The 12,252-nt window shown below is 59.0% G+C and overlaps 1 protein-coding gene across 4 annotated transcripts in view; it reads right to left on the bottom strand.

Annotated features, from left to right (window-relative positions):
- CASKIN2 (CASK interacting protein 2) overlaps positions 1-12,252 on the bottom strand; it is a 15,303-nt gene extending 3,051 nt beyond the window's left edge. The window contains exons 1-17 of one of the 4 annotated variants that reach the window (XM_064369526.1): positions 12,165-12,252; positions 10,505-11,035; positions 4,837-4,888; positions 4,228-4,325; positions 3,638-3,783; positions 3,452-3,547; positions 3,235-3,365; positions 2,960-3,068; positions 2,495-2,603; positions 2,256-2,350; positions 1,508-1,769; positions 1,266-1,387; positions 1,116-1,176; positions 912-1,003; positions 633-743; positions 440-541; positions 118-256 (exon numbers count right to left, since the gene is read on the bottom strand). In XM_064369526.1, coding sequence (XP_064225596.1) covers positions 118-256; positions 440-541; positions 633-743; positions 912-1,003; positions 1,116-1,176; positions 1,266-1,387; positions 1,508-1,769; positions 2,256-2,350; positions 2,495-2,603; positions 2,960-3,068; positions 3,235-3,365; positions 3,452-3,547; positions 3,638-3,783; positions 4,228-4,325; positions 4,837-4,888; positions 10,505-10,598 — 1,819 coding nt within the window. In that variant the 5' untranslated portion in view covers positions 10,599-11,035; positions 12,165-12,252. Of the gene's footprint in view, positions 1-117; positions 257-439; positions 542-632; positions 744-911; positions 1,004-1,115; positions 1,177-1,265; positions 1,388-1,507; positions 1,770-2,255; positions 2,351-2,494; positions 2,604-2,959; positions 3,069-3,234; positions 3,366-3,451; positions 3,548-3,637; positions 3,784-4,227; positions 4,326-4,836; positions 4,889-6,343; positions 6,907-10,504; positions 11,036-11,722; positions 11,799-12,164 lie in introns of those variants that run through there. The other 3 variants (XM_064369527.1, XM_064369528.1, XM_064369529.1) reach the window with 3 other exon arrangements.

The following is a 12,252-nucleotide window of genomic DNA, read 5'->3' as shown; positions in this document are numbered from 1 at the left end:
AGTGGCAAGGTTAGCTGGGGCTGGGGTGGTCCTGGTCATGACTGGGCCCCATTCTCTCTTCTCTTGGAGACCCCAGAGGTGGGTGGGGACCCATCCAGGCCTCAGGGCAGTCCTCACCGAGCTTGTTGACCCCGATCTCCTGCAGCTCCTCCCAGGTGAGGTCGGTCACCAACCCCATGGAATCGTAGCCGCTGCTCACCAGCTGCTTGTGGTACTGCGGCAGCCCCAGTGCACACAGCCACTCCAGCAGGTCCGTCTGGAAGAGCACCGTCCTCAGAACAGCTCCCAGCCAGCCTCCGCCCCCAGCCAGAGAGGAAAAGGCACCAGCACATGCCCTACTCCCCAGCCACCCTGATGGGCGACAGCACGTGCCCCACTCCCCAGCCATCCTGATGGGCAACAGCACGTGCCCCACTCCCCAGCCACCCTGATGGCTCACCGGGATGTAGGTGGGCAGCCACTCAGCAATGCTGAGCTGAGCAATCTCTGAGGCGATCTTCTTCCTGTGGCCAGGCTTGGTCACCCCAATGGCCGTCAGATCCTGCCGCACAGAGTCTGGCCATCAGGCCCTTCCCCTGCCTGCTGGGCCCTCCCCGGCCCACTGGGCACTGCTCCCGGGCTGCAGCACCCACCTCAGGCGTCATGCGGCTGATGGTAGGCACGTCATAGCCGGCCTGCAGAAAGTGGGCAGTGTAGCCCTCCAGCTGGAACTCACTCAGCCAGTTATAAATGGCCTGTGCGTCCTGTGGGGTGGGGGAAGAGGGCAGAATTAGCAGGAACTGGGCCAAGCCCCCAGCCTCTCCCTAGGGGCCTGCCTGAGCGGGACTTCAGTCCATACAGAGGCCCTTGCATCTCCCTGCCCTACCTACCCCAGCCCCAAGGCCCACAGTGCACCCCAGGGGAGGTCACACCTTCCCCTCCAGCAGCTGTTCCGGCCGAACGTCCTGGGTGAAGATCTGCTCCCCAGAGCGGCAGTTGGCCAGAGGGCGGTGGCTCAGGTTGTCTTCAAGGAGGGAGAGACATGGAATGGAGAGGTGGCAGGAGGAAGGGGTGCCCACCTTGGCCTCCTTACCTGCACCTCTCCTAGCCAACCCAGCTCCCCTGACCCTTCCTACCTGCCAGGGATGGTGGGTGGAGTCCCGGCAGCACCTGGTCCTCTCCGGCTGAGGGCAGTGGCTGGAGACAGGGCAGGAGCTAACTTAGCATTTGAGGAACTGGCAGTGGGGGGGTGAGCCCTGCCCTGGTTCATGACCTCACCATCCTACCTGGGCATTCTCAATCAGGAGGCCAGGACCGTGGCCGTTAGTGCCCTCGGAGCTCTGCCCGCTGCCAGCGCTGCGGATACTGCCCACACTGCCCTCGCTGCCCACGCTATTCCTGTCACCTGCTGTGGGGGGGGAGAAGCCAAGGGGTCAGAGCCCCAGGGGACACTGCCAACAGCTGACTGGCAGCTTGCCCAGACCACACACCCACACAGTGCCCAGCACTGCCCTCTGGGAGGATGTACCTGGGCTGTCTGGGCTGAGGCCCACCCGAGGAAGCTGGCCGTAGGTAAGAGGGTGCAGGGGGTCATCGGCAGGAGGCTGCGGTGTCCGGGAGAAGCCTGGGCGCAGGGGGGTGGGTGCGGAGGGGAGGCGGGCTGCAGGGACACCCACCCGCTTGCTGACCACCTCGACGATGCCCGGGGGGAAGTAGCCTATGCGGTCTGTGCCCCTTTGGCTCTCGTGGATGTGGCCCTTCCAGCGGCCGTCGGGATGCTGTTCTAGCACCTGCGGCCAGGGGTGGAGGACAGGGACCTGGTCACTCCCAGCACCAGGCAAGTGGCAAATAGCTGTTCCTGCAGCTGCAGTCCAGCAACCCTGGTCCAGCTCTTCCCCTGCCCCCAAGTAGCTGGCCTCTGATGCCCACACTGGCCCACATTCTACCCCTGCTGCCAGCAGCCAGCCCAGTCTCCTCTGTGCTTCCAGGATGAGCCTTGGTGGCAGCCTGTGGTCAAACCACAGCTCCACTACTTGCTAGCTGTGTGACCTTGGGCAAGTCGCTTTAATTTCTCTTAATTTTATTTTGTTTAATTCTCAAGTTTGTCATCTCTAAAGAAGAAATGCTAATCACACTGCCTTCCCTGGCTTTGGGAAGAGTTAAATGAGGGTGAATATAGAAACCTCAGAGCAGAACCTGGTAACATAGCCAGGTGCCCGAGTCAGTAATCGCAATCATTTGTATGTGCCAAGGAGTGTCTGCCTGGGGCCCCTCACCGTGATGACATCCCCTGCCCGGACATTGAGAGCAGTGGGATCGTGGAGGTTCCAGAAATCCTTGAGCGCTCGGACCTTCAGGATCCCTGAGGCCTCTAAGAGAATGGGGTAGGGGAAAGGTGTCATCTAAGGGTCCTTAGGGCATCTTCCCAGCCCCCATCCCCTTGACAACCCTCCCCCAGAAATGTCCACTCCCCCTCCACCAGGCCCCCTGGGCAGGGTCTCCTCCCTGCACTCACCCCGCAGTAGCTGCTTGATTTCCCGGCTAGCCTGGGAGGTGGTGAACTGATTCACTATGTCCAGCGCCGTCTGGTTATATGTATTCCGGATGTTCACATCCACACCTCCCTGGGCGCACAGTGACGTATAAGCACACGCTAGGCACTTTGACACCTCTCCCCCGCTTCTCTCAGCTACCCGGGATGTAGGTACTATTATCATTTTCAAATCTTACAGATGAGGCTCAGGGACTCAATCAAGGATAAGCTCAAGTTCACTCAGCTAGTAAGCGGCAGAGCGAATTGGGCTGGTCTGCTCCCGATCCATCTCTACTGCCTCAGCACTGTTCAGAAGGAAGTCAGGCCTCTTCCCTGACGCCCATGCAAAAGTCATGCTGGAGTCCTCCCTCCTGGACCTCCCCGCCAGTCAGGGCCCAGGGCAGAGGCTCCAGGGACACCTGCGAGGGAGCAGGGGCCCACACCCACCTCCAGGAGCAGCCGCACCACCTCGGTCTTGCCGTACAGTGCGGCCTCATGGAGCGCTGTGCCCGTCTTGGTCTGGCGGTTGATCTCGATCCCGGCTCTCAGGAGCTGCCTGCAGTGGGCCGGGGGGAGTCATGGGGAGGTGGGGCAGGGGACACTGACTGCTGGGGGCTGGGAGATGGAGAGCCCGGCTAAAGAGGGCAGCGGGGGAGGGCACTGAGGGGCACCGATGGTCCCACAGGAAGGTGATGAAGAAGCGGGGGGTACCCCAGGGGTACCTGATGACTTCTCTGTGGCCATTCTTGGCAGCCAAATGCAGGGGTGTGGTGTAGTTGGGGTCACATGGGTCCTTGGCCTCGCCCTCCAGTAGTGCCACACATAAGTGGCTGTTCAGTAGCAGCTGGGCCACCTACAGCAACACAGCACCCAGTTAGAGCCTCCTCCTCAGACCTTGTACACGTCTAGGACCCAGCACCCCAGGGCTGCGGGCCTCACCTTGAGTCGGCCAAATTCACAGGCCAGATCCAGGGGTGTCTTCTTGGCCTTGTTGACCAGGCACGGGTTGGACTGGTGCTGGAGGAGCATTTCTGACTAGGGTCAAGGGGAGCCAAGTGAGGGGGCCTGGCTTGTCTAGCACCCCGCCGCGCCCTGTGCCAAGTCCCTGTGGGCAGCCTCACATACCACCTCATAGTGTCCATACTGCGCGGCCAGGTGCAGGGGGATCTGCCCGTCCAGCGAGGCAGCATTGACGGCCGCGGAGGCACGCAGCAGCAGCCTCACAGGCTCCAGCCGGCCCTGCCAGGCTGCATAGTGCAGCGGGCGCATGCCTGGCAGAAGGGAAGGGGTTCTGAGGAAGGTCCTGGGGTGGCATTGGGGGTGGAGAGGAACTGGGCAGAGGATGGAGCCAGGCCAGCTGGGGGGACCAGGGGATGCAATGCCAGCTCCACCTGCATGTGGTCAGGAAGAGGTCTGGCTCGACGGGGCTGAAGCCAGAGTCCCGCTGTGCCCACCTCGGATGATGATGACCCCAGGACAGCCACAAGACCTCGCTGAGCCTCAACCTACTCATCTGAATAATGGGATGTTAGTACCACCCTCTATGCAAGAAGACTGTGAAGATTAAACAGGGAAAAGCCACTTGCAAGCCTGGAGAAGCTGTGCTAACATCTATTAGCACTGCTACGTTGTAACGGGAGCAAGCTCTGGTACCAGGGTCTGGGTAGGGCCCCTACCTGCCCGGGGTGGGGGTCAGGGGCACATGGGGGTCTCACCATTGCTGTCCTTGATGTCAACAGTGGCCTGAGCCTCTAGGAGCAAGGCTATGAGCTCCAGGCTGCCCCCCAAAGCAGCGTGGTGGAGGGCAGAGAATCTGGTGTGGGGGGACACAAAGTTGGGGGTGTTGGTGGGCAGCCCTCACCCCCAAATCTTGGTCTTCCATACCCAAACCTCTCCTGGGGACTGGCAGGGATGGGTTACTGGCCACCCCACCCTGCCAGCCCTGCCGTGGGAGCGCAGTGGCTGGGCCACAGCATAAAAGGGCTCTGTGTCTGCACTGAGAGGCCTGTTTGTCTGGCCCCCAATTCCCAGCTGGCCCAGGGGAGGGGGTCGTGGGAGCAGGAGCCTGAGGGCTCCTACCCTCCAGGGAGAAAAGGGGGCCCCAAAGGAATCTGACCCCAGGAGGCCCCTCACTCTGGGCTAACTCCACAGGCGGGTGGGTGCCCCCTCCCTCTGGCCCTAGGGACAGGGCCCACAACTCGAAGCAAATACACGTCCAGGGCCAAAGGTACCCTGGGCCTCAGGATCTTTCCTTCTAGCCCCACCCCTGGGGCTCTACTGCTCCCACCCAGCAGCTCAGCAGAGGGAAGCGGGCTCCCACTCACCCATCAGCGTCCTGGTAGTTCACGTTGAGCCTCTTTGTGGAGCCCAGGAGCTCTGAGGGGGTCAGGAGAGGAGGTGTCAGGGCCATCAGATGATCTGCTCTCACCCAGCATCCCTTCCCCCACCTGTTACAGCCCGGCTGACCTCTTGGCGTGCAGGAAAGCACCTGCCCCATGACCTTTTGCCCGTCCCGTCCCTGTGGCTCCCACCCTGGCCCACCAGCCTGTCAGCGTGATGGCAGCCAGGGCAGGATGCTGCTGCGGCGGTGCCCTGGCTTCCCCTCACCCCAGCCCCACTTGTTTATAGAGCTAAAGGGGGCAGGGGGTGGGACTGGCACGATGTGCCCTTGGCGGGCAGGCCCACGGTGTGGATGGTTAGCATTCCTGCCTGAATGGGCCAGGGAGTGAGTCACGTTGTCCTATTGGGCCGAGGGGCGGAGGAAGAGAAGGAAAGAGGCACTAGGTGTTCAAGGGCAGGACAGACGCTGCCTGAAGCGCCACTATGCCCAGTCCTGGGGCATTCCAGGGGAAGCTGACATCAGTCAGGCCTCTACCCCACCCCGGCTCTGCCAGGGGCTAGCTGTGTGACCGTGACAAGTCATTTAACCTCCCAGGCTCAGTGTCCTCAACTGTAAAATGAGCTGATTAGAACCTGCTCACAGGGGCTGTGAGTACAGTGCATGACCTTGTCATATGCAGAGAGGTGCCCTCGCCATCTAGCCCTCCTGATGTGTTGGTCAGTACCATCCCGATGTTAAGGTGACGGTCCTCCAATAAGAGCTGGCACAGGAGCCGCACTGTTCCCACTGGGATCCCAGTGGGTTCTCAGACTGCCTGGGGAGTCCCTGCTACTGCTGACTCCGCACCGACAGGGTCTCAGCTGAGATGTCCCTGGCCTGGACAAGAACTCTGCAGGTTGGTGGTAAAAGGCGCTGGGGCCAACCCCTCGGGGCAGGGTTCAGGCAGGTGTGCTCCCTGAGTGATCCAGGGAACTGGTGGGAGTGGTTCTTGAAGCGCTGGGGAGGGAAGGAAGGCCTGTCCCAGGCGGCCCCTGCCTCCTGCTAGAACCCTGCAGGGAAGGAGTGAGCCTGGCTCAATGAGGCTGGGCGGAGTGCCAAGCGTGCTGGCCCAGGCCTGCCCCCCAGGCTCCGGTGGGCCCCTCAATACCCCAGTAGCCCAGGCAGGGCTTCATTCCAACAGGGAGGGGAGGGACCAACCTTGCAGTGGGGAGCATGGCACGGGGAGGGAGGGGACAGCTACACTGAGGGCCAAGCTGAAGGACACTGTGCCACAAAGGTAAAGACAGAGCCAAGGAGGGACAAAGAGCTAAAGGGGCTGCAGCCACTGGGAAGAAACACAGACTCCATTTTTCTCCAGTCCCCTTGGAAAGAACCATTTCCCCTTTTCATACAGAACTATTTGAGGCAGTAGAAAGAAGAGGGACTCTAGAAGCGGAAGTGCACAGTTCAAATGCTCACTCTGGCTGTGTGACCTTGGCCTGTCACCGTACCTCTCTGAGTCCCAGCGAATATGAGGTCAGCAGGGAAGAGACACAGAGCGCCCTTCACGCTGCCTCCTCTTCCATCAGCCCTCCTCCTCCTCCAACAGCCTGGACAGTTTGGGATGAGGCAGCTGGGTGGCGGGATGCAGTTCCTCCAGGGAGGGGCAGGACAATGTGACAGGCGGGACAGGAACAGGGCAAGGGCCAGGCTGGGTGGCTCCGTTCTTTCCAGAACAATGGCCGGAAAGGCGGCGGGGGAGAGGCTCAGAATGACCGGGCTGGGGACCTTGGCGGGAGGGCAGAGGGTTCCAGTTCCAGGCACTTCCTCTGCAGTACGACCTACTTCCCGGGCCTGGTGCTGGGGGTGGAAGGGTGGCTCCTGATTTAGGCTCCTGGGCAGAGGATGTGAGCTCAGCCGGCCGCCCCAGCACACCCCATTTCCTCTGGCCAAAGAAGGAGATTGTTCGGAAAAGGGAGTGGTATCGGGGCGGGGGGCAGGGTCAGGACAACTGTATCCCTCTTCTCTTAGCCACCTGCTCCCTGAAGGGGACCTGGGTGGGGGCAGAGAATCAGCCAGATATCAAAGGGAGGAAGCTGAGGGAGCATCTCTCGCCTCTCTGTTCTCTCTCTCTGGATAGCTATAAAGTTCCAGCTACCCCTCAGAAGGAAAAAGGGGAGTCCTGACACCTCCCTTGTAGCAGTTTCCTTTGCTTTCTTGTGATACGGAGCAAGAGTTCCCAGTCCCACTTCTGAGAACCGCATTAGAATCACCAGGAGAACGTCCTGATTCAGAGTCCTAGGCCCTCTGATGAGTCTGATTTTCAGGGGAATCCAAGGAGTCTGCACTTTTATTTGTTTAATTTTTTGAGACAGGGTCTTGTTCTGTTGCCCTGGCTGGAGTGTAATGGCACGATTTCAGCTCACTGCAGCCTTGACCTCCCAGGCTCAAGCAATCTTCCCACCTCAGCCTCCTGAGTAGCTGGGACTACAGGAATGCACCACCATGCCCAGATAATTTCATAATTTTTTGTAGAGACAGCATCTTACTATGTTGCCCAGGCCAGTCTCAAACTCCTAGGCTAAAGTTATCCTCCCGTCTCAGCCTCCTGAGTAGCTGGGACTATAGGTGTATGCCATCATGTCTGGCCCAGTCTGTACTTCTATTATTATTATTTTTTTTTTGAGACAAAGTTTTGCTCTTGTTGCCCAGGCTGGAGTGCAATGGTGCAATCTTGGCTCACCCCAACCTCCGCCTCCTGGGTTCAAGCAATTCTCCTGCCTCAGCCTCCCAAGTAGCTGGGATTACAGGCATGCGCCACCATACCTGGCTAATTTTGTAATTTTAGTAGAGACGGAGTTTCTCCATGTTGGTCTGGCTGGTCTCAAACTCCTGACCTCAGGTGATCCGCCTGCTTTGACCTCCCAAAGTGCTGGGATTACAGGCGTGAGCCACTGCATCTGGCTCAGTCTGTACTTTTAAAACACTCCCTAGGCCAGCATGGTGGCATTGCCTGCAGTGCTAGCCACTCAGGAGGCTGAAGTGGGAGGATCACTTGAGCCCAGGAGTTCAAGGCTGGGCAACATAGCAAGACCCTATCTCTTTCCCTATATTTTGTTTTGTTTTGTTTTTGAGACTGACTGTTGATCTGTTGCCCAGGCTGGAGTGCAGTGGTGTGATCTCAGCTCACTGCAACCTCTACCTCTCTGGTTCCAGAGATCCTCCTGCCTCATCCTCCGGAGTAGCTGGGTCCACCATGCCTGGCTAATTTTTATATTTTTAGTAGAGACAGGGTTTTGCCATGTTGCCCAGGCTAGTCTCGAATTCCTGACCTCAAGTGATCTGCCCACCTTGACCTCCCAAAGTGAGACCCCCATCTCTGAAAAGAACTGGGAATTCTGATGGGCAGCTGAGTGCAGAGCACAGGGGACAGGGTGCAGCTTTGCCTCTGCTCTCCCATGCTATGGCTGTGTGACTTTAGGCAAGTCACTAACCCTCTCTGAGCATCACTTTCCTTATCTGCAGAATGAATATTGAAATACCTATCTCAGAGGCAAGTAAGGAAATTACAATATTTCATAAACTATAAGGTTTGCAAATGTCGTCTTGTGATCTCACTTTTGTCACCAGCTTCTCAGAGGACTTGGGAGGAGGAACAGTGCCAGGACCTCACAAGGAATCCCAGGCCCCAGTCACGCTGTGCCTGTGCCTACACCCTGCACAGGGTGAATTCTCCCCTGTGGGACCGAAGGAAGACCTCTTTCCCCACAGACATTTCCCACTGGGCACAAGGGACCTTCTCAGAGCCTAAGAGCCTGGATCTGCAGTTCCAGCCACTGGTCTCCAGACCCCTCCTGCCTTCCCTCCTGAGGGCCTCATTTTGAGGCCCTAGAGCTGCAAGGCCAGCAGCAGCTTGACCAAGGCCCCACTGGGCAGGTTGCCAAAAACAACACAGAGGTGACAGATGAGGGGAGTGGCTGCACTGTTGGACCTTAGGGCCTTCCCCTGGGACCTCCTTAGCACCTCCCCTGTGGCACTCACCCTGTGTCCACTTCCCTAGGCACAGAGACCACCCCACATCGCCACCTCTCCGGGCCCTGGGTCTCCCGCCCCGCCCTGATGCGCCAGTGGATGCATGAGGTTAAAGCCCTTCCTCTGGTACCCAGACCCCAGGTGTTCAGGTAGCCTGGGGGACTCCTTCCAGTGCACATGGCCAAGGTGTGTCTTGGGGCTAGAGCCCCTGCACTCCAGAGGAGATCTTCCCATCCAGGAAACTCCTCCTGCCTCAGTCTGGTGGCAGGACCCACCTTCTGCCCATGCTGATCTAGGATCTCAAGGTGACAAGTCCAGTGGCCTGCTGGGACAGCCCAGAGAGCTCTCCCTGAAGCCCAGGGGTCTATTCTCCCTGTAGGGGGGGTCTCACCACAGAGGGACCCAAGACATGGGGCTCAGGTGTGGCCACTAGTGCATCGAGCTTCCAGGCTATGTGAAAACCTCCAGCAAACAAGCTCTGGCCACCCCCACTCCCCGGCCCCAGAGGGCACACATGTCAGGGTAAGAGGGACTTTAGCAAGTGCTTAGAAAGTGCTGAACTTTTTTTAAGCAGTAGAACTCCCTTTTTAAAAGCGATCTTGCCACCAGGTGCGGTAGCTCATGCCTGTAATCCAGTACTCTGGGAGGCCGAGGCACCTGTCTCTACTAAAAATAAAAAAATTAGCCAGGCATGATGGCAGGCACCTGTAATCCCAGCTACTTGGGAGGCTCAGGCAGGAGAATCACTTGAACCCGGGAGGCGGAGGTTGCAGTGAGCCGAGATAGCACCACTGCACTCTAGCCTGGGTGAGAAATCGAGACTCTATCTCAAGAAAAAAAAAAAGCTATCTTACAGATATCCTCTTAAGACACAAACACAGAGATGCTCTGGTTGAAATGTGTGCATCTGAGGTTGGGGGTAGGGATGAAGTTCTCTCTATTCAGTCTTCTCTAACCCACTGTCAGAAACCCCATGGCTCCAAAGAACACATCAGAAAGACCAACTGCTAGAAGGCGACTCCATGAGGATAGGAAGCTGGGTCTGTTTTGTTCACTACTATGGTCCAGTGCTTGGAACAGAGCCTGAGCTGGGTGCCGTGAGTCATGCCTATAATCCCAGCACTTTGGGAGGCCTAGGTGGGTGGATCACTTGAGGTCTGGAGTTCGAGACCAGCATGGTCAACATGGTGAAACTCCATCTTTACCAAAAAAATATTTTTAAAAATTAGCCAGGTGTGGTGGTGCACACCTGTAATCCCAAGTACTCAGGAGGCTGAGGCAGGAGAATGGCTTAAATCCAGAAGTTGGAGGTTTCAGTGAGCCAAGATCATGCCATTGCACTCCAGCCTGGGTGACAAGCAATAGGCAATAACGATGTGAATGAATGTACTTCAACCCTCTCATTTTGCAAGCAAGGAAACCGCAGCCCAGAGAGATTAAGTGATTTGCCTAAGGACACACAGCAAGGGGAACCCAACTTTCTCTCTGGCTCTCTCACACAGAGGCACTTCTTATTGAGAACAAGACAGTCCACCCTCCTCAAGTACACAGATCACAGTGACCCACCCCCATGCCCCAAACGTCTGTGACCTGAACACTCAGAGGGCCTCAGCTAGATGCTCACCCCACCAAGTACTCACTTGTCTTTGTGGCCTTGACCTTCGCCACCAGTTTCTGCACACCGGTCACATCTCCATTCTTGACAGCGAGGATCAGGTCCTGTTCACGACCCATCCTGGCTCCTGGTCTGAGCTCTGCGCTCAGAAGTCCAGGACAAAGGCAGGCAAGAGTCCGAGCTGGGGTATCAGGGCACCATGCCGCAGCTCCTTGGAGGGCTCCCGGTTCTGGGGGAGCAAGTCTGGTGTCCCAGGCAGGGGGCTCCTCGTCAGGTGCTGAGGGACACTCCCAAAGGTGCTCTGTGAACTGCCACCATAGGAAGGAAAGCCAACCTTTGCGGGGGTGGAGGTTACGTGGAAATCTGGATGGATATCAGCTTGTGGCTTCCGACAGTTCCAGGATGGGCTGGGACTGGGCACACCAATCTTCCAGGCTTGGCTGGGGAACACCAGTGCCCACTCAGAGAGCAGCCAGCATTCCCTTGGGCCTCAGGCAGCACGGGTCCCAGGGGTCTGGAAAAGGGGCAGTGTCTCTGTTGAATGCTGGGCCACAGCCTGCAAGGGTTCCAGAAGAGGGGGTGCAGAGGATGAGCAGGACAGGACCTTAAGGAAGCCCCGAAGCCCCTCTGGCTCCCCTCAGAGTTGATGGAGGAGCTGAGCTACTTGAAGTTCGGAGGAAGCTGCCATGCTTGAGAGGAGTATTGGTGGTGGGGAGGTGGCATTCTGGGAGGGGGAGGCTGAGTCACTGGGGCCCCAGGGCACCTGGCAGTACCTCAACCTTGGGCAGGAGGGGCCCTGGCAGCATGACATACTGGGGCAGGCCGGGCCAGCAGCCTGTTCTCCACAGCCCCAGGCTCCGACACCCACAGACAACTGGCGGGCCAGGAGGTGGGGCCGGGAGGGTCAGGCACAGGCAGGCGGGCAGGGGTCACTCCCTGTCAAAGGCGCCAGCCCCCAGACTCCTCCCTACGGAGGAGTAATGGCTGGATGCCCTAGCCCTAGGGCTCTTTGTGAACGGAGGGCATGAAGTGCTTCTGGCCCCCCGTTTCTAGGGGCTCTGCCTGCTGGAGAGCGAAGCTCACAGCACCTGTTGCTGACCCGTCCTCGCCCCTTGTGTCGGGTGGAGGAGCAGCTGGGCAACGAACACAGACAGAGCTGGGGCACGGCTGATAAACGGGTTCCCAAGCCCCCCAAGCCTGAACCTGAAGCCCAAACCCTGGACTCCACTGCAAAGAAGCTTACGTCAGTTTCTCGGTGGCAGCGAATTTGTTGCCAAAGTCTTGTGGCATGAGATCCTCGCAGGCCTGGGGCCCTAGCCGGGAACCCCTCACTCCCTAAATGTCCCAAGCCCAACCCAGGGGCACTCCCACTCGGGGCCCGCTGCCGACACAGGCGGAGGGCGCCCTTGGCAGTGCCTGGGGTCGGGCTGGCTCCCCCGCCCCCCGGAATGTCCCTCCAGAGCCGCGCAACCCCCCAGTCCAGCCCAGCCCAGCCCAGGCCCACCCGGGGAACAAAGCGGCGGGAGAAGCCGGGGGGGCCAAGCCCCGAGGTATAAACGCGGAGGATGGAAAAAGGGGCGCGAGGAGGACGGAAGGAGCGGGGAGATGGAGGCGCCCGCCAATCCCGCAAGGAAAGTTAGTTTGCGCCCGCCCCCAGGGGCGCTGACCCCCAGCGCGGGCCTCACCTTTCCCGGCCGCCGGCTGGGGTCCGGCTGGCCCTGCTCGGTCCCTGGTACTCAGGACGGCGGCTCCCACTCCCCCCCTGCCCCCCTT

This window comes from Aotus nancymaae, unplaced genomic scaffold, assembly GCF_030222135.1.
Source record: "Aotus nancymaae isolate 86718 unplaced genomic scaffold, 86718_ANA_hifiasm-v0.15.2.pri h1tg000089l, whole genome shotgun sequence".
Lineage (NCBI taxonomy): Eukaryota > Metazoa > Chordata > Mammalia > Primates > Aotidae > Aotus > Aotus nancymaae.
This window is presented reverse-complemented; position numbering and strand designations above follow the sequence as displayed.